General features: G+C 55.1%; 1 protein-coding gene across 5 annotated transcripts in view; it reads right to left on the bottom strand.

Moving 5' to 3' along the window:
- The window catches only part of LOC123577179 (phospholysine phosphohistidine inorganic pyrophosphate phosphatase), a 118,617-nt gene extending 97,904 nt beyond the window's left edge, over nucleotides 1-20,713 (bottom strand). For 2 of the 5 annotated variants that reach the window (XM_045439168.1, XM_045439169.1), the window contains exons 1-2: nucleotides 20,498-20,711; nucleotides 1,831-2,018 (exon numbers count right to left, since the gene is read on the bottom strand). In XM_045439168.1, coding sequence (XP_045295124.1) covers nucleotides 1,831-2,018; nucleotides 20,498-20,622 — 313 coding nt within the window. In that variant the 5' untranslated portion in view covers nucleotides 20,623-20,711. Of the gene's footprint in view, nucleotides 1-1,830; nucleotides 2,019-20,497 lie in introns of all 5 variants that reach the window. The other 3 variants (XM_045439165.1, XM_045439166.1, XM_045439167.1) reach the window with 3 other exon arrangements.
- Nucleotides 20,714-21,035: the final 322 nt, after the last annotated feature.

Below are 21,035 nucleotides of genomic sequence, written 5' to 3'. Positions count from 1 at the left end.
GGCAACTCCACGGGAGGGGACCACTGGAAGGTCGCCTGGATTCTCCCGGAATTCACCCACACCTCTCTTCCCCTTACTGAGTTCACGCTGTGTTCTTTCACTGTGGGAAGCTGTGACTGAGTCTGACAGCTTTTCTGAGCCCTGTGAGTCCTTCTAGCAAATCATCAAGCCTGAGTGTGGCCTGGAGAACCCCTGACACAACTAGATGCTGTATGATTCTATTTATATAAAACTCTAGACAAGGCAGACCTATTCAGAAGGGAAAAAACCAGAACACTAGGTACCCCCGAGGCAGGAGGGGATGGGCACTGACTGGGCAGCACGTGAGGGAACTTTCAAGGTGATGGTTAAGTTCTAGATCCTGATGGTGACAGGGTTTCGCATCTGCGAAAACTCAGAAGTACACTAGAGAGGTCTGCATTTCATCGTGCATAAATTTCCTATCAGAAAGAAGAAATATAAACAGATGTTGAACCCTAGTTAATGATGTGCTGAAGTTTTGGGGATGTGTACCAATGTCTGCCGTTTACCTTGAAACGCATCAAAAAGATAAGATGAAAAGATGGACGGAGGGACGGGCAGACGCATGAAGAACAAAATATAGTAAAAACGTCACTGGTAAAGTCAAGGTGACCAGCATACAAATATCCCAACTAAAATTCCTTCGGCTTCGCTGTTATGTTTCAAAATGTCATAATAATATGCGGGCGGTGGGGCGGGGGGGGGGGATGGGGGGGGTTGAATTCATCAACAATAAAACTTGGAAAAAGATTCCAAGTCTGAAAACAGAGGCAGGACTGCAGCCCAAGAGGCCACTCTGGCTGCCCCTCCAGCCAGTGCGAGCTCTAATATCCACTTGTTTCTGCGCCCTTAAGAGGCAAATGCTGACCCTCCCCCCTCCCGCCCTGCTCACTCCACCCCCAACCCTCCCTTTGCCCCAGGGGCAGGGATTTTCTCTCTTAAGTTTTTCCTTCTCTTTGAGGACCTGTTCTAAAGACTGGCCTGGCCGTGATCCCAGATCACAGAGGAAGGATTTTTGAGAAACAGGATTTCTAAAGCCTGGGCATATTGCCCTTGACTGGCACCAGAGCTATGGATTTGACACTCGGGCCTTTCAGGGAGCACCCTCAAACTCTGGGGGCCCCCCGCTCCTGCCGGGAGGCAGAGAAGTATCCTTCTGCCAGTGGTTTGTAAATAAAAATACCAAGCACGGGGGAAGAAAGAGGGCTCAGTGCATCGACAGGAAAGTGTCCTCTTTTTAAATATTCAGAAGGTACCAGATAATACTGCTCCTTCCACTTCTTTCCAGAAGAACTCCGCACCGGGGGTCAAAGGGGCTCTTTCCTTGTCTTTAGACTAAGATCGGGATGTGAACCTTGTGCCATTTGCCAGAGAGCAGGGCTGTTTTTCACCAACAGAGCTTAAGCTTGGGGGGGGGGGGGGGGGGTAAGGGGGGGCAGGGGAGGCAGGGAGGGAGTAGGGGGTGGTAGCAGTCAGAAACCTGTGGGCTTCAATCTAGCCCTCATTCTCCCCACCCCCACCAACCCTAGAAGCTAGAACTTTGCCTGCCCCCTCGGTCCCTTCTAGATCAAAGAGAGCAGGCTCAGGATGTTCCTGAGGCATCTGGAACGTGCCTCATCGTCTGCTATTAGGCCGGGGATAGAAGGGGCCTGGTCCCCAGCAGGAAGCCCACTCAGCCTCCATCTCACAGGCCCCCAGCAGGAGCCAAATTTCTCCGTGTGTCCTTCCCAGGACTTTGGCCCAGGGGAGAGGGACACCCTCCCCCACCCCCACCAGCCCCAGGCCCAGGCCCAGGCCCAGCAGGCCTACCGTCATGGATGAGCAGGTGTGGCCGCAGGCCTCGCTCCTTCAGGATCAGGCAGGTGGCCGGGGCCGGGGCGGTCACCTCGCGCTCAGAGATGTCGAAGCCCATGCGCCGCAGGAGTCCCACCAGGTCCCCCCGGGACTTCTGTGACTCGTTGGTGCAGAACCTCACCTTCAGCTGCGACCGCTTCAGTCTGGAAGTGGGAACAGGACAGGCAGAGGGTGCTGTCGGCCCTCAGAGCCTGCGGCCTCTGAGAAGGAAGCCAGATGGGCGCTTCCCAAGGGCAGTCAGGACCCTCCGCGCAGGCCAGGCCATTGTGGCTCCCAGAGATGGGCCTCGGCTTACCTGGGGTCAGGACGGGGATGCCGAACTAGGGCTGACCCTTTTCAGGGAGCCCCGACAGGCCCCACAACCCTCCTTTCCATCCTCACTGAGCTTGGTGCCCAGGACACGTCCCTACTCCCTCCGCCTGGGACATGTCCCACTCCCTCTGCTTGGGCCACATCCCCACCTCTTCATCTGAGACACATCTCTACACCCTTCACCTGGGACACATTTCCTCCACTCCTTCTGCCTGAGACACGTTGCCTCTCTACACATGCCAATTCTCCCACCTTCTGAGACCCCCTGGGGATCCCCTGCCACCGTCCGGTCCCACTCGGCCCCGCTGGAGATCACCTATGAATGTCCGCAGCAACTTCTCTATACCATTCCACGGTTAGCAATTCCACTTGTCACGTGAGCTGCGTGTGCCTAAGTCACCCGGGATCCGTATTTCCCCTAAAGCGCGAAGGCTGAGGGACCAAGCTCGGCTGTGTCTTCTCATTGGTGTCACTGAGGCAATCACTGAGGTGCCCTGTCACCCAGGGCGATCCCGGGTAGACAGGCAGGACACGAGGAACCCCTGCAGGCCCAGCGTTAACCTGACGTGACCCTGAGGTGCTGTGAAAGGTCAGCAGCACCCACATTCCTTCTCTCACAGGACACCCGCTCCGTCTTGGCTGCACTTGGGCAGGCTCTCGGAACGCAAAGCCACAACGCAGATGCGTAAAGGGGCCCCACAGGCAATAACACGCAACCTCCCACAAGGTTACTGAGCACCTACTAAGTGGCCTGGCTGGGCCAGTGCACCGAACCGTAACCTTGACCGCAGACAGGCTCCCCACTCCCCTGGAGCCACAATCCGGTGGGCAGGAGGGAAACTTCGCAAAGGAAGGCGAATTTGTGATTTGCGAACAGAGAGGTGCTCTGAAGGACTGGACCGGATGAAGAGACAGATGGGGACCAGAGTGGGTGGGGAGACTGCTCGGGAGCTGAGGCCTGAAGGGAGAACAGGGCACAGGGCGCCCGGCACAGGGAAGGAAAGGAGGCTGGCATGGCTGAGCCCACGAGCCAGGGGTCCAGTAGGAGGCGGGAAGTCCACACGGGCCCTGGCCCAGAACACACAGCCCTCTCTGGACAAGCCGCGGCCAGGACAAAGGAGCAGTCCTACTCGGCACCGTGGGGTCGTGGAAAAGACACCGGGCCACAAGTCGGGAGGCCCGGGAAACCCCTAGTAAACTTAACCAGGTACGCTAATCGTCACCCAGCACTGTTCGTAGACAGATCTCCAGACACACGCACGTCAGTGGTCTCCAAACGTGCAGGAATTCATCTTTACTTTTCAGCCACCCTTTCAAGTTTTACAGTTTTTTGTAATATAAATAATACATTTAACCCAGTGTTAAGTACGTAACATTTGTTATTTAGACATAGATATTCATGTACGAGAGAGACGGGCTCCAATCGTGTGCTCAGAGACGGCCCCGTGTGCAGAAGTAAACACACAGATTGGACCCAGTTACTCAGAACTACGCACTTGAACTCAATCTCCATTCGGGCAAATAAGTGAGACCCAACCAAAAGTGCTACTGTGCCCCAACCCTAGCAGTGACACTTTTTATCCTGCTTGATGACTAAGGACATTTGAGTCTCAGAAAGTTCAAGGACTTTCTGCTCCTCTTCCTGGATCTGAGACTCTAGGGACGTGGGCTCATTCCTACTTGACCCCAAAGCAGATCCTGGAACTGATGTGGAGTCAGGAACAGGAAGCACATCCACGGTGGCCTACAAAGCCAAAGGGGCTCCAGAGGACAGAAAGGTCTCATCCCAGGATGGGGTCTCAGAGAAGACTTCCCAGAAGAGCCAGGTCCAACTAGAATCTCTTGCAGCACAGACAAGAAGGCCAGGGAAGGGTGGGCGGAGCACAGGGAGGGAGGAGCAGGGTGCGGGGCAGGCCCTGCCCTCCTGGGACCCGGTCAGGTGTCAGAATCTTCTAGCAGCCTTGGGTAGATGGAAGCTGAGCCAGAAAATGAAGCTGGAAAGGAGGCTCACTGAGCGGGGAGGGATGCCTCAGGCAATCTACTCCATCCTGGGGTGGAGGAAGCTCCAAATGCAACACTCCTTAGCGATGACAGAACTGGGGGAAAGGTGGTATGTCTGTCCAGCGTCCCCTTCTCCACCCTGTGCGACGCTGCCCTCATACGACCTATCTGTATTTTTCTTTCTTTATAACACTAGCCAGCATCGCCAATCATCCGATTTATATCTTTGCTTACTGTCTCTCTCCCAGACCTGCGTGCACCATGAGACCAGGAATGACATCTGGTTCGTTCTCCTCGGCGTCCCCAGTGCTTCGCAGGGGGCTGGGCACGAGGCAGGCTCACCATAAGCATTTGCTGAATGACTGAGGGATGGAAAATCCAAATGACCGCCGGCGAGAGGGACCCTCCTCAGTACACTTACTGCTTCCCCCAAGGGTGTCCTGAGCCTCCAGCTCCCTCACAAGCCCCGCTGACAACAGGCAGGATTCAGCGGGGAGAACACGTGTTCCCACATTAAGATCAGCATCCTGACCCTCCGTGCTCTGGGGCTGACAGGTGCCACTTGGCAAGAAATCCGTAGATCTACCAATAACAGAGTGAACACACACCGAGAGGCTAACAATGTCTCAATCAACAGCCCAGGTGGCTCAGTCCTTTCTTAATATTTGTCTTTCCTAATTAGAGTGTTATGAATTATCAATCACGTTAGTGGTTAATTGCCCTTCATAAAGATAGCTTTTGTATTTTTAAATTAGGCAGTTAATATATTGTAACTAATAGCATCACCTTGTGCATTATGGACAGATCTTCGTTGATTGGCGCCTGGAACGTGTGATTCGCACCCAAGTTAATGGAGCAGTTGAGGCAAGAGGTGCAGGGGTGTCGGGGGACTAATTAGTGCTAATGAATGATGATGTGACCTTCTCAGAACAGTGAACAATCGGCGTGACAGTGAGATGACTGAGCCTCACATCTGCTATTCAGAGTGCGACTTCAGACGCCGATGACAAATGAGCAAATAACAGAACTGACTTCGGGACACTTTGGCCACGGCCACAGGTCCCCTTTGAAATTCCAACCTGAGTTCATAAAACACGTGCGTTAGGGGCGCCTGGGTGGCTCAGTCGGTGAAGCGTCTGACTCGTGGTGTCGGCTCAGGTCACGATCTCGAGGTTTGTGGGTTCGAGCCCCATGTCAGGCTCCACACTGACAATGCGAGGTGCCTGCTTGGGATTCTCTCTCTCCCTCTCTCTCTGCCCCTCCCTTGGACACTCTCTCTCAAAATAAATAAATAAACTTAAAAAAAAAAAAAAAACACATGCTTTAAGATCAAAGTACTAGTCTTAGGATTAGATCAGTCCCTGAAAAACCTACTGTAAAAGGTTTGGGAAATCCCTTCCCTGTGGGTCTGTTCGTCCCCCTTTCTGACCATTTGAGAAGAGTCCCAGATCCCGTCTCCATTTCTTGTAATCACTGCAGATAATAGAAATGTGTGTCCTTAGAACAGTAAAGTATGAATACAAATTACTACAGTGAGCCCTGCCTCGGGGCTCAATACCTGTGATCTGATTTCGTCCAAAGCCACGCAGTCTGTATTCCCCACGTGCACCCCCTGGGCCAGGAACGAGCTGAGTAACGAGCCGAGAGACTGAAACCATCGTCCCCATTCCAGAGATGAGAAAAACGGAGGCTCCAAGAGGCAGACCTATAAAGTCATGCAGCTTCTAAGTAGCAGAGCCCGCAAGCTATCAACCGACTACACAGGGGTGGCGTGTGCAGGCCCGTGCTTTTCCAGTCAGGGAAGGGCTGTGCCCAGGCGAGACCCAGCAGCCCAGGCGCATGCGTGGGGCACGGGGGACAGAAAGTGCAACATGATGGATCAGCGCTGAAGGAAAGGCCCAGGACGGGCAATGCTACGGGCTGAGTTGTGTCCCCCACCCTGCAAATTCCTATGTTGAAGCCCTCAGGACATAATGAGGCCACAAGTGTGGCAGGACACTTGTCCTGACGCTGTGTCACACCTGTCCTGTGACAGGACAGGATCCGTGCCCTTAGCAGACACACCAGAGCCCTCTCTCTCTGTGCCACCAAGAAGCCAGGATGAGAAGTGTCACCAGAAACCGATGCTGCAGGCACGAGATCCCAGACTTCCCAGCAAACATCTGTCTGTGGTTTTTCGATGTGTCGGTACAAACAGACTAAGATAGCCCACGACCCAAACCCTCAGCATCTCTTGGGGGGGAAGGGTCCTTGCCATCCTTGCCAGATGTCACAGATTTGGCCTTACGAGGCCTGGAACACAAGAATTCCGAATGTGGGGAAAGCCCCAGGCAGGCATGGCTTCAGGCCTTCAGCTCAGGAAAACAAAGCCACAGGATTTCAGCCACAGGATTTCAGCCGCAAGCCGGGCCCGGCTCCAGGAGTTATCCCCACCCCCAAAACCCAAGAACCCCTAGAACGGGGGTCCTACTGCAGGACCCTGGCATCCCAGGGTGCGGCTCCAGCCAGACCGCCTTTCTGAGACCTCGGCCACCACCTCACCCTGCCGCCCCCTCCCCGGGAGTCCCACGAGAGTGGGACCTGCCCCACTTCCGGCAGCCACACCAGATCTTTGAACTGACCTTTACCTCATCCCGGCAGGCCAGGACAAGCCTCTGAGTGACAGCGTCGCCTGGTGCAATTACTGTGCATCACATGAACTGGTTGGTCCCTTGCAAATCACCTCGGACCTCACACATCTGCTGGCTGTCGGCATCTGCCAGGGGCGCTCACCCGAAAATAATGGAAACCCTCTCATTATCGTTCGGTAGCGAGTAGAGCGCTGGGGCGATTCCTGGCCATCCCGACCGACCTTGGCAGAGCTCCCCAGCCCGCTGCCCTCTCCGGCTTGCCACAGCGGGGCTGGGAGGGGAGACCACACAGGGGGCAAGGAGGCTGCTGCCCCAGACAAGACTCTCCCAACTGGGCCCGTCCTCCCTCCTCCCTCCACCCCTCCCCTCTGGCCCTCAGGAAGCTGTCACCTTCGTGTGACCCAGGGAGACCGTAAGCCACCCAGAGTCTGCCGCATCCTCCCCTGCAGCCAAATCTCACTCGGCCTTCAAGGCCTGGTTCATGTCTCCCTTCCTCCAGGAAGCCCCCCAAACCCCATCCCAGGCCCACCCAGGCAGAGCCCCACTTCGGCTCTGCTTTCACAGCTCTCGGAGCCTGGCAATGCCTATCTGTGGGGGGCACCTAAATAACCCAAATTCCAGATCTGACGGGCCCGCCGGGGAATGGAACCACATTGCTCCAGTACCCAGGGAAGCTCAGGAAGAAACCCCATGCTCACAGCCAAGCCCACCCACGGGCAGGACTGCTTCCCCACTGCTCAACCGCTGCTCCAGCATCTGTCTCTGGTGCAAGGTTTCTAGAGGATTCCAGAGGAGAAAGCACAGTGGAGCTGGATGCATCCAGACAGGTAAACAGGAGGCCGGGCCTACGTGCAAGGGGCTGGAGTGAGTTGCAGTGGCGCACACGTGCCAGAAAGTACTTCTGCCGGGTGGTGGGCCCGGTGGCCATGTGGTGACAAGGACGCACCTCAGAGGCTGATGACCGTGGCCAGGGTCCCAGCTCTGCCACCCAGTGGCTGTGGGACCTTCAGGACGCCATTCCTTCTGTGACTCAGTTTCCTCATCTGTAAAACGGGGATGATAATAGCACCTGCCTCCCATTATGAGGCTCCAGCGGAACCTGTAATGTGCCTGCAGAGGCCTGGCACACAGTAAGTGCTCGCTACGTGCCAGCTGTGAACACCTGCCATATGGCCTGTGGACTGGCTGCCAGGCCTTATTCACTCCCCCTCTACCCGCCCTAATGTCTCAGAGTACACAGGGGCACTGGCCCCCCTCACCCCGGCCACCCTGTCAGCAAGCAGCGGCAGCCGGGACCCCCTACCCCCACCCCCGCTCCCACCACCTGCACCCACCTGGGGCCTCTGAGTCGGAGGGTGCGGAGGGTCTGGGAGGCCAGGCCGACCAGACTCCAAATCGCCGCGCGCCCCCGCCCCCCCCCGAGGAGAGACCTCTCCGGGTCGGTGTGGGGAGGAGGCCCCGAGCCCTGAGTGGGCTCCTGGGTGGTTCCCAGCTGGCAGGTCAAACTTCCAGCGACAAATGAGGTTAGCACGCAGAGGGGGTGGGTGACTTCTCCCCGTGGAGAGAAAGCTGAGTGTGCTTTTCCTTGATCCTGTCTCATCCCTGGGCTGGTCCCCCAAGAGCTGCAGGAGGCCCGCGGGCTGGGCTGGAGTTGTGGCCTCCCAGCTGGAGCCTGGAACCTTCTCCGAGGGATGCCAGAAAAACACACCAGGAGGGGAGGGGAAGGTGAGGGGCGGGGAGGGACGTCCCCCACCTCCTTTCGGTGGCCTGCTTTGCCCCAGGGGCCACAACTAAGACGTTCTCTGGTGGAGTGGAGGGTCCCTGTTACTACTAAAGGGGGACAGAGGCAGAGAGATAAAACTATGCCTTGGTCTCCCCCAGAGAGGAAAAGGACCTTCACGACACCTCAGGGGGCTGTTACGAACCGAAATGCGGGCGTCAGCACCCGGCCAAGGCCGCCGGCGGCGAACATCGGTCTCGCCTGCCCTACGGGCACCAAGACGCATAGGCAGCAGGGCCCCACAGTGGTGCCAGCGCTCTCTGACTCTGACACCTTTGGCTGCTTCTCTTTTGGAAAGCCACAGCGCTTGAGAACACACATTTGGAAGAACTGAATCCTACAAAGTACTTATTTGCTCTAAGAACACAATCTTTTATTTTTTTTTAAGTTTATGTATTTATTTTGAGAGAGAGAGACAGAGAGAGAGAGAGAGAGAGCAGGGGAGGGACAGAGAGAGGGAGAGAGAATCCCAAGCAGGCTCTGCGCTGTCAGCTCAGGGCCTGACACGGGGCTTGAACGCACAAACCGAGAGGTCACGGCCTGAGCCGAGACCAAGAGTCGGACGCTTAACCGACTGAGCCACCCAGGTGCCCCTAAGAACCCAATTCTTAAAAATAGAAGGTCAAACAGGAGCCCAAGAGTGGAATAGGAACAGTTTTGCTGTAGAAAAACCCAGTCATTCGTGCATACTAAGAGGTGCCCGTGTTGATTCAGGGAGGGGACCAGCCCAGTTCCCCGAGGGCTCCAATGATGGGCATCAGCTGGGGTCAGGGAGCCGCCCGGTGGCCGGAGCAGCAGCGGAAGGGCTTTGGGCCCATGAGAATCGGGTCTGGCTTCCCAGCTGGGGTCCTGCACTTGCACCTTGCAAATGCCCTTGGCCAAGAGGCATCCAAAGGCCAGACTCTTGGGGTCCCTGAATCCCAGCCATGAAATGGGTAACAGGTGCCTGGTCTTCTGCTCTCCAGCACCAGGCATGCCGTGAGCCGTCCCACATGATGGTGTGACCATCGGTCTAGAAACACCGAGGGGCACCAGTAACAGCCTTTGCCAGTAGCTCAGGCTGGACCCGCTGCACCTCCCCTTTCCTTCCACCGACCCAGCAGGGCAGACCTTTCGGCTAGGCTGACAGCCAGCTGTTCCCCTGCCCTCAAGTCCCTCCCTAGTCTCCATCCGACATTCTGTGGGCAGCGATGCACATCACTGTGTCGTCAGAGTCCAGGCAAGAAACAGAGTCCAAAGTCTGGACGGAGAGCAGAGAGAGAACAAGGGACGTGGTGACGCACACAGCCGGGCCCTGGCTGGGCCTCTCAGTCGGGACCAGCCGGCCAGTGACCTCAGGGAACAGCAAGGAGGTCAGACACCGGGCAGGCTCCAAAGCCAGAGCCCTTGTGAAACGCGAGGTTTGCCTTCCCCGTGCCTGGGACTGCCAGCCAGCATGCTCCCTCTGACCCGCCCGAGCCTCGGAGCTCAGACCAAAGGGACGTGTTGAGCCCACAGGCATCGATTTACTATTTATTAATAAACACAACTTAGAATCAAGTGCCAGGGAATCCAGAAGCCAGAGGAGACCTCGCATAGCGTTCGACCAACGGCTCATTTCACCAAACGGGAGACTGAGGTGCAGAGGGACACAAGGTATCTTTGGACCGCTCCCAACCTTGGAGAGCCAGTTGCCAGCCAGTCGTTCCTGAGCACCATCAGAGGCTGGTCCGGGCCAGGAGCTGCAGCCGACAGAGGCTCCCGAGGTCAGGTGGCAGGGGGTGGCAGCCTGACTCAGAAAGCAACACACCTACTGCCCACACCTCTGAATGTGTGGCTGAGGCTTGTGACCCAACCCTCTCCAACCTCAGTTTCCACATCTATAAAATGGGACACTAACGGTAGCTACTGATGGGGCTATCATGAAGACTATTGAAAAGCCACATAACTGAGCATCTGGGTAGCTCAGTTGGTTAAACACTGACTCTTGATTTGGGCTCAGGTCATGATCTCATGGTTGTGAGAGACTGAGCCCCACATTGGGCTCGGTGTAGAGCCTACTTGGGATTCTCAATCTCTCTCTCTCTATCTCTCTGTCTCTCCCCTTCTCCCTGGCTTGCCTGCCCCCCCCCCCAAAAAATGAAATGAAATGGAAATGAAATGAAATGAAATGAAATGAAATGAAATGAAATGAAATGAAATGAAATAAAATAACAACCATATCAGAAGCACGTGGCATATTACAAAAAATGAGTACCAGTGAAGACATGGGTAGTGACAGCACCAACCACATCCCTGGCAAGCCCAGGCTGGGGACATCTGGGCCCTCGAAGCAGGCAGTCTGGGGGGAAGCCTGATGCCCAGTGAACCAGGGCCAGAAGGGGCCAGGAGGTGAGGGAGCCCAGAGAGCACCGTTAAGAAAGAGTGTAAAGTTCGGGGCACCTGGGTGGTGCAGTCGGTTGAGCGTCCGACTTCAGCCAGGTCACGATCTCGCGGTCCGTGAGTTCGAGCCCCACGTCGGGCTCTGGGCTGATGGCTCAGAGCCTGGAGCCTGTTTCCGATTCTGTGTCTCCCTCTCTCTCTGCCCCTCCCCCATTCATGCTCTGTCTCTCTCTGTCCCAAAAATAAATAAACGTTGAAAAAAAGAAATTAAAAAAAAAAAAAAAAGAAAGAGTGTAAAGTTCAACCCAGCAAAGGGAGGCTGGGGCAAAAATCCAGGGCTGACCGTCCTGATGAACAATCCTGGGGCACCTGGGACAAAGGGAACCCTGACAGCAGCTGCCAAAGCTCCCGGTGACTGGCCTCCAGCACCTCTCCCAACCACCCAATGCATCACCCACAGGCTCACACTGAATTCTCAAGACAGTCTGAGAGATCGGTCGATATCCCCATTCACAGATGAGGACCTGGGGTTCGGAGGGGCCGACAACCCTTTAGTATGAACTGGCCTCACGAGAATGTATACGAATGTGAAAAATACAGCAGCTTGGGCAGAGCTGAATGATTTCGTGTTGAAATCAGCACCAAGTTCAACAACTCAAAGACTTATTTGCTAAGTTACCACCTCCTGACCACCGCCTGATCCTTCAAGCAACAACATACTCCTTGAGCTTCTAGATGTGGGACAAGCAAAATGGTGGTTAAGAGAAAACACCTCACTTAACTTACACCCCCCCATGACACAGGTGGGAAACTGAGGCACAAAAAGGCTATAAAACCTGTCCAAGACCACATCACAATCACAGGACAGAGTCGGGACTCAAAACCCAGGCTCTCACCCACAAAAGCTGGCACCTAACTTTAAAAAAAAAGAAATCTGGGAGCGCCCGGGTGGCTCAGTCGGCTGAACGGCCAACTTCAGCTCAGGTCATGATCTCGCGGTTTGTGGGTTCGAGCCACATGTCAGGCTCTGTGCTGACTGACAGCTCAGAGCCTGGAGCCTGCTTTGGATTCTGTGTCTCCCTCTCTGTCTCTCTCTGCCCCTCCCCTGCTCATGCTCTGTCTCTCAATAATAAACGTTAAAAATTTATTAAAAATAATAATAAAAATAATAAAATAATAAAAAAAAGAAATCTTTTAAAATTTATTTATGTATTTTGAGACACAGCGAGAGAAAGCGAGCGAGGGAGGGGCACAGAGAGAAGGGGAGAGAGAAAGAACTCCAAGCAGGGTCTGCACCGTCAGCGCTGAGCCTGACGTGGAGCTCAAACTCACGACCCTGGGATCACGACCTGAGCCGAAATCGATGCTTAATCTGCTGAGCCACCCAGGTACCCCTGCCTTTTTTCAGGTGACAGGTAAGAGGCAGAGCTTGCCCTGAGGACAGCACGGGCCCCACTCTTCCTCATGAGGCATCTTTAAGCAAGGTTGCGTCTCTGGGTCCTCCTCTACACGTGGGCAGCGTCCCGCCAGCCCCACGGTCATGGGAAATCGCCCTGAACTCCACTGCGGGCAGGGATCAGGCAGGGTTTGCCAATATGGCTTCCCCGTACGTCCTCGGGGTGCTGGGGGAGGCGTACGGACTCTTTTTGTGAGCCCCCTGAGTAACCCATGCCTCAGTGACCCCCTAATCCGCAGGGGCTTCCTACCAGAGGCAGCACGGGTGGGATACACCATTAACTCTGTTCCAGAACGAGCAGCCTGGCTACGCTTGATTTCCACGTGGTGGCCCTGTGCACCCATGCTGAGATCAGAAACCGAGAAACAGCTCTTGTCTGGTATGGTCTCACACACCCATCCAGCATCCCTCAGTTTCCCTCCATGTGGGTCAGCGTGCATGATTCTTTTTTGTTTTTATTTTTTTTAAGTCTGTTTATTTATTTTGAGAGAGAGCACGCAAGCAGGGTAGGGGCAGAGAGGGGAGAGAGAGAATCCCAAGCAGACTCCACGCTGTCAGCGCAGAGCCCGATGTGGGGCCTGAACTCAGGAACCATGAGATCATGACCCGAGCTGAAGGCAGACGCTTAACTGACTGAGCCCCCCAGGCGTCCCTACCCCGTTCTTTTTGAAAAGCTACAGAGTACTCCAGTCTGGGTAAACTAATTTCTTCCCTCCTCCTCTCCTGATGGACAAGCAGCTTGTTCCCAGCCACACGTATGAAATTATAAACCTATGAACCATTGAGCCGTCAGCTGGCCCAGACTTCAATATTGTTATTCATCAAAACACTTTGACCGTGATCACTGACTGGCTTCATAATCATTTGTAGATTTGAACGGAGAAAATATACACTTGTCAAACACTGTTCTTTTTATTTTTTAATTTGGGGGGGTTCCACCCTGGGTTTCATTTGGGGGATAAGTGCCCTGAGGCTACATAAGGGTCGGAGCGCCCCAGCTCGGGATCTACAGGGACTCAGCCTCCAGGGAGCCATGAGAACTGGGTGGATGAGGGAGGAGTGCGGGGCAGGGGGCAAGGACGGTGTGACGTCAGGAAAGGGGGGCACTGTGTCTTCAAGTCCTCTGTGCTTGTGGGGAAACACAGAGGAAGGAGTGTGGGAGGAAGCACAGTGTCACCGTGGGGGAACGCGTGGGCCAGGGCGGGTGACGAGGGTTTGGACTTTTTACTCCACACGCTCACGTACCTGCGGGACTGTTCGCGAGGAGGGGGCCACTTATGACTTTTGAAGCTGACACTGTAAAAGTTACAAAACCAGACAGAACACAGACCAGGAGAGGGTGTCGTGTTCTCCTGGCGCCACCTCTGAAGACAGAGCGGCTCCTGTTGGCTTAAACAAGCTCAAACAAGTGGCCGCCCCCTCTGACATCCCGAAAGGGCCTCCTCTGGCAGGTGCTGGGCCATGACTGGGAGGCTGGCATGAGGCAGCAAGGTGAGGCTCCCGGCTGTCCCCTGGTCCCTAGCGATTATTATTGCCACTCCTACGGCCGGACGCTGCCAGGGCGGCCCGGCATCGAGGAGGGGTCAGTCCTATGGTCTGCAGGGTGGCGACTTCGGACAAGGCTCCCTTGGCCCAGTCCCTCGCGGCTCCAGAACCTGCTGGGAGGGGCCGGAGTTTTAACAGGGCCGCTTCCGGTGCACCCGAGGGCTTGAGAGGCCCCACTTGGAAGGATGGGTTGTGGGCCCGGCGGTCCTGGGTGGGAATTGCTTTATGAAGCTGCCCTGCGCCGAGGTCCACTTTCTTCCGCCGGCCACAAAAAGGCTGGACCCAGCGGGGCCCGGCAGATGTGCTTTAGTGGCCTGAGACAGGATGCAGTAAATGCCCACCTGCCTTTCACATGCAGATGCCTCCGGGGCTCTCCTTTGTGCTGGCCAGCCCCTGGGCCGGCCCCTGTCGCCCCCGCTGTGCCGGGCCCTGCCTCTGAATGGCTCCCCTCGGAGAGCCCAACTGCCCAAGAATGGGCTCCAATAAAGGGCCTGTTGGGGGGACCCGAGCCGGTTACAGATGTCCCATTACCACGCCCGCCCACAAATCCTAGAGCAGAAAGAGGGCTCGCGGCCCCCACAGCTCCAGGAAGGAGTCGGTGTGGCCTGTGCGGCCTTCGGTTCCATCTGGGATGCTCCCGGCCCAGCTGGCATCTTCAAGACCCCAGCGCACACAGTGGCGGCTCTGCGAGACTGTACTCCCCCACCCCAGCTCCCAGATCCCCGCCCGCCTGGTCTCTGTCTGAAGCGGGCCCTTCTGGGTGCTGCCTACACTGATCTCCCATCCGGACCCCCAGCTTCCCGAGGGCAGAGACCTCTATCTACCTCGTTCGCTGCGGAGCATCCCCGGAGCCTACAGCAGGTGTTGCAGAGTTTAGAAACGCTCAGCAAATACCCGTCGGGTGTGGGAGTGAATGAAGAAGAAGCAAATGCACGTACTGAGAGGCAGTGTGGCACTGTGAGGGACACTGAGACCCTGGAGTCACACGGACCCAGGGGTTAACCTGGCCCGGCCACTTTTTCTGCTTCTGCCCGTTCCTGAATCTCTGCGCCTCAGTCACTTTAAAAAGGGGCCCCAGGGGCACCTGGGTGGCGCAGTCGGTTAAGCGTCCGACTTCAGCCAGGTCTCGATCTCGCGGTCCGTGAGTTCGAGCCCCGCGTCAGGCTCTGGGCTGATGGCTCAGAGCCTGGAGCCTGTTTCCGGTTCTGCGTCTCCCTCTCTCTCTGCCCCTCCCCCGTTCATGCTCTGTCTCTCTCTGTCCCAAAAATAAATAAACGTTGAAAAAAAAAATTAAAAAAAATAAAATAAAAAGGGGCCCCAAGGGGCGCCTGGGTGGCGCAGTCGGTTAAGCGTCCGACTTCAGCCAGGTCACGATCTCGCGGTCCGTGAGTTCGAGCCCCGCGTCAGGCTCTGGGCTGATGGCTCAGAGCCTGGAGCCTGTTTCCGATTCTGTGTCTCCCTCTCTCTCTGCCCCTCCCCCGTTCATGCTCTGTCTCTCTCTGTTCCAAAAATAAATAAACGTTGAAAAAAAAATTTTTTTTTAAATAAAAATAAAAATAAATAAAAAGGGGCCCCAAATCCCTACCTCACGACTGGCGGTGAAGGTAGCTATGGGGTCGAGCACCCACCCGGGGCATCACAGGCCTCCTTCAGGGATTGGTGACCACTGTTACTGTGGTCCACACCATTCTGAAAAGCAGAGCTTAATGATTTGTATTTCTTTATTTATTTTTCGTGTTTATTTTTGAGATGGGGCGGGGGAGGGAAGGAGACAGAGGATCTGAACTCTGGCAGTACAGAGTGATGCACCAAAGTCGGGTGCTTAACCGACTGAGCCACCCAGGCACCCCGGAAAAGCAGAGTTCGTACCCTCCGTGTGCTCTGTGTCTCCAAAACAGCGGGAACCTTTCAGAAAATCGGAGGACGCATGTCACTCGGGAAAGTCTAGGAAGAAGAGTGGGGAGCCGGCCCCTCCGGGGCTCCCAGAATGGAAGGTGCTGCTGGAAATCTGAGGCGCTGGGGAGCCGCCATTCGGGTGAACGAAGGTTCCCCAGGACCTCGTCCCCTCCCCACCATGCCTGTCCCCCAGCAGCTGCTCTGGCTCCAAGGGCTTCCACCGAGCTCCCCAGGACATCAAAGTGAGCCACGCATATCAAGGAGCACCCCCCCCCCCCATCGAGTGCAGGGGGCTGTAAACACTACAGAAAGCAGCCAAACGCATGGTGTTATTCACCCTGGCAGACGGCACCTGTTCCTTCCATGAACGGTTCCTGGGAGAGCCCATGCTTGGCTCGGCCACCACAAAAGAGGGGTATCCTCATCCTGTATGTGTGAAGCACCCCCATGGAAAACTCCCAAAGCAGGGGGAAGTTTCCAGCACCACACTCACTACCACTGAGTGTCTGGACTCTGGACTTGGTGCGTGCCCAGGGCCACCCACAAGGAAGGCGTGTGGGGCTTCCCTGAGCCCGAGTGTGATCGGGGGGGCCGCTGGGGGCTGGGCACAAGCGCAGGCAGAGGAGCTGAAAAGGAATATCCAGAGCGCCAGAGGGCACCGCGGTGTGGGCACTGCGTGGGCCCGGGCTCAGTGGGTGCTGGGCCACAAGGGGGGGTTCATCAGTGAAAATTCTGCCCAGGAGTCTTTATGCTGCTGAGAGCAAGGGGCTGAGGTGGGCGAGGAGGCAGAGAAGGGCCACAAAGCTCACTTGAGAAGGCCCTGGTGGAGCAGGAGGGGGCGTGGGCACTTGGTCCTGTGGCATGGGAGGCCCAGGAGGTTTCAGAGGGATGCGGCCATTCGTTTTTCAGGCCCCTGGGCAGCACAGCGATAAAACCTCCCAGGAGAAGGAGCACCATGTCCCCTCGTGGAAAATAATCCCAAATGCTCTGTAGAAGAAATCCCCCTCTCGGCCCACAAAACTGGCTCTGCTATGTTTGAAGACTCTCCTATAGCTGTTAGATTTATACAGGTATAGCTGCTACCAGAGACATTCCAGCTACATAAACTGGCCTGGGTGAAAGAAAATCAAAACCCGTCCCCTCCTAGGGATGAGTGGGAAGGTGCCAGTGCAGAACCCACAGAGGTGAACAGCCTGCGGAGCCCTGCTTACTGCCACACCCCGGGATCTGTGCACCCATCTGTTGGGCAGGCCTGGATCAGGGTGGGAGCATTACTCAGGAGAGGCTGTTGGAAGCCCCTGACCTTTCTCAATACCCACTCCTCCCTCAAAGGTCTCCAAGTGTGGCTCTGGGGGTCGCAGTGGCTGGGAGTCAGGCAGACTGGGGTCTCCGTGGTCCTCGCACCATCCAGGCTGGGACCCCAACAAGACCTGAGCTGTGGTGGCTTCAGCTGATAAAGGGGAATCACAGCCCCTCCACGCCCCAGACTGTCAGGGGACCTCCCCAGATAGAGAGAGGAGAGCATGAATGCCTAGCACAGAAGAAGCGGCCTCACCTCCCCGGGAAATAATAGGAAATACAGTCGGTAACATTGTAATAATGTTTGGTGACCGATGGTGACAACACGCACCATGGTGAGCACTGAGTACCGTACAGAATGGCTAAATCACTGTGCTGTGCGCCTGAAACTAATGTACGATAGGATGTCATTATTTAAACTTCAAGTTTAAAAAATTCCATCACTTAGGGGTACCTGGGTGGCTCAGTCGGTTAAGCGTCCGACTTCGGCCCAGGTCGTGATCTTGCGGTTTGTGAGTTCGAGCCCAGCATCGGGCTCTGTGTTGACAGCTCAGAGCCTGGAGCCTGCTTCTGTTTCTGTGTCTCCCTCTCTCTCTGTCCCTGCCCTGCTGGCGCTCTTTCTCTCTCTCAAAGGTAAAAATAAACATTAAAAACAAAAACAAAAACAAAAACAAAAAACCTTAAAGATGAACATAAGGGAAGGGAAGCAAAAATAATATAAAACCAGGGAAGGGGACAAAACAGAAGAGACTCTTAAATATGGAGAACAAACAGAGGGTTACTGGAGGGGTTGTGGGAGGGGGGATGGCTAAATGGGTCAGGGGCATTAAGGAATCTACTCCTGAAATCATTGTTGCACTATATGCTAACTTGGATGTAAATTAAAAAATTAATAAATTTAAAAAAAAACTTTAAAAAATTCCATAACTTAAATAAATAAATAAATAAATAAATAAATATATGTATATTTGTTGGGCTGTCATGGGGTCTATCATGTGTTTAGCACTGGGCCAAGAACTTGACATACATCATGAGCCATCACGGCACCTGCCCTGCACCCTTTCACCCCCTCCCCGCCCCCGTCTCCATCCATTCGGGTGCTCTAGTCTGACACTGGAGGCCATTCTTCATTTCATCTTCTCCCTGGCCCCCGCAATACTCACTGTCCTACTTTCCCTCCCCTCTCCTTCCCTCCCCTCCCGGTCCTACTTCCCCTCCCCTCCCCTACCAGTCCTACTAACAAAACCTCTCTTTTATTCACTCCCTTCTCGCCACCTCCCCCATCCTACACAGATGGACCATGATGCTCCCCTCGTGGTAGGTACCTGAGCTATTTCCATACATACATGTATTTATTTTATTTATTTACGAAGTTACTGTCGTGAATGCCCTGGCGCTGATGTCCTTTCTCACGTAGGAGGTAGGGCAAATTTCCAGAAGTGGGGCCGCTGATAGCTAATGCCAAATGCATCTTCCACAAGCAACGTATGACAGGGTCCATTTCTGCAAACTCTCACCAAGTGAATGTGTGCCCAAAGTTGTGCATTATTGCCAGTTTTCTCATACTCTTGAAAAAATGGCACCTTGGCATAGTTTCAATGTGCATTTCTCTTATTTTTTTAAATATTCATTTATATTTGAGAGAGACAGACAGAGGTAGAGAGAGGGAGAGAGACAGTGTGTAAGCCAGGGAGGGACAGAGAGAGACACAGACAGACTCTAAAGCAGGCTCCAGACTCTGAGCTGTCAGCACAGAGCCTGGCGCCGGGCTCAAACTCTCGAGCTGTGAGAGTTTGATCTCCTGTGAGATCATAACCTGAGCCGAAGTCAGATGCTGAACCAACTGAGCCATTCAAGTGCCTGTGCATCTCTCTTATCTAAGTAAGGCTGAGCATCTTTCATATGACTAGAGGTCATTTGCTTTTTCTTCCTTGTGAATTGTTTATATCTTTTGTGCATTTTTCTACTAGGCTGTTGATTTGTTGTCGTTGATATCTAGATCTGGGGGCATAATTATAAAGGTCCTCTACTCTAAGATTTCAAAGGAAGTCTCTCCTGTTTCCATCTAGTACTTACACGGTCCCACTTTTAACGTTTCAATTTCAATTACGTTTCAATTATGTTTTAAAAACATAAATCAGATCCCAAGACCCTTCTGCCTAAATCTTCAAAGCCTTCCCCCACACTCAGGTTAAAATCCAGGCACTGCTCTGTGACAATCCCTGTGATAGCCAAGCTCCCCGTCTTCAGTTCCATGAACACGAATGTGCCGAGTTCTCTTCTGCCGCACGCCTTAGCCACTGCTGTTCCCTCTAGCGGGAATGCACTTCCTCTGCCCCTTCCCCCAGATAGCCTTTCTTACCCTTCGGTTGCATCCAATGCCTTCTCTTCAGAGAAGTCCAGCCTCACCTCTGACACTTTCTCAGCAAATCTTATGTTTACTCATCTGTGTCTAAGTTTACTGTTCACTTCCCCTGCAGACACGAGCCCCATGAAGACTTGGCAAAGGCCAGGACTTAAACCTGACTTTAGGAAATGAAGCTCCGGGGGGGTGTCAAGAGTCTCCCAGGTCTGGCTGCCCTTCACATGCTCTCTTGGAGGCCACATCTCCCTTTTCTGAGTTCCTGGCCTCTCCTGCTTTGCTACACAAGACACTTGGGCTCCTGTCCAGACAGGTGGGGTGGGCTCCCTGAGAACGACAAAGAGGCTCACTTAACTGCCATCCATAGGTAGGTAAACTGAGTCCTAGTGAGGTCAGGCCACTAACCCAGGGTTTCCCAGCTAGTGCCTCTGGGAAGTCAAGTCCTGGGCCATTGGCCCTTCCTGGTTGTCCATCAATATCATGGCAGCACTGGCCTGTCGTGCCAATCAATGGCAGCTACAAAGCGGAGGGTCCAGTAGTACCAACTGTGGTCCCTGTGTGGTCCTCTGTGCACAAGATTTGGTGGGCAAGATGCCCTCCTCCTCCTCCTCCTCCCCTCTAAACAAACGATGCCAGCGCATACGTCATTTAAAGTTTTCCTGTAACCACATTAACAAAAATGTAAAAAAAAAAAAAAAAAAGGAATGTAATGTGTGTTATTTTACCTACGCTCAGCAGCGGCAGGAAGCAAAAGGCAGCCCCAGAGGACCGGGCAGCTCTGACCAGCACAGGCCCTATGCTCGCGGGGGTAGAGGGGCGGCGGGGGGCTGTGACGGGGCCCGGCCCGGGTGGGCTCTCAGGGACCGGGGCGGGGCCAGTGCAACAGCCCCGCCCCGCCCCCGGCCGCAGCCAGAAGCTGCCGGTGGGATCCGGCAGCGCGCGGAGCCTCGCGCCCACCGCGGCCGGCGCGGCCCACTCACCTCGCCAGCGCCTCCACGGAGCCAGGGATGGGCACGCCGCCGCCCTCGCAGCTATCGTGCAGGACACCCGAGATGTCGAGCAGCACGCCGCGCACGCCTGCCAGCCGCTCGCTCCACGCAGCCATCGCGAGCCGCTGTGCACCTCTGACTCCTCAGACTCCGCGTTCCAACTCGCGGCTGGGAACTGCGGCCGGGCTTACGGCGCAGGGGCGCCTGGGAAGTGTAGTCCTGGGCCGGGTAGTCCGACGGGGCGGGGCCAGCGGGGCCGTTCCGCTGGACGCAAACCCGGAACCGCGGGGCGCAAACCCGGGGCCGCCGGTCGCCGCCTCCCAACTCCCGGCCGCCCGCGCGCGAAATGGGAGACGTCTTCCCAGATCAGTGGACCAAAGGCAGGAAAAGCAAAAAACAAGCCCCTCCCTAAAAACCAGAACGAGGCACTTGTAGACCACACGGAGACACCTGTAGCAAAACTTAGAGATCACTGGTGTCCTCATCCTCTGGCTGAAGAGTATAACCAGCCTTAAAAGCAGCGGAGATA

This window comes from Leopardus geoffroyi, chromosome D2, assembly GCF_018350155.1.
Source record: "Leopardus geoffroyi isolate Oge1 chromosome D2, O.geoffroyi_Oge1_pat1.0, whole genome shotgun sequence".
Classification (NCBI taxonomy): Eukaryota; Metazoa; Chordata; class Mammalia; order Carnivora; family Felidae; genus Leopardus; species Leopardus geoffroyi.
The sequence above is the reverse complement of the archived record's forward strand: the minus strand, read 5'-3'. Positions and strand labels throughout refer to the sequence as shown.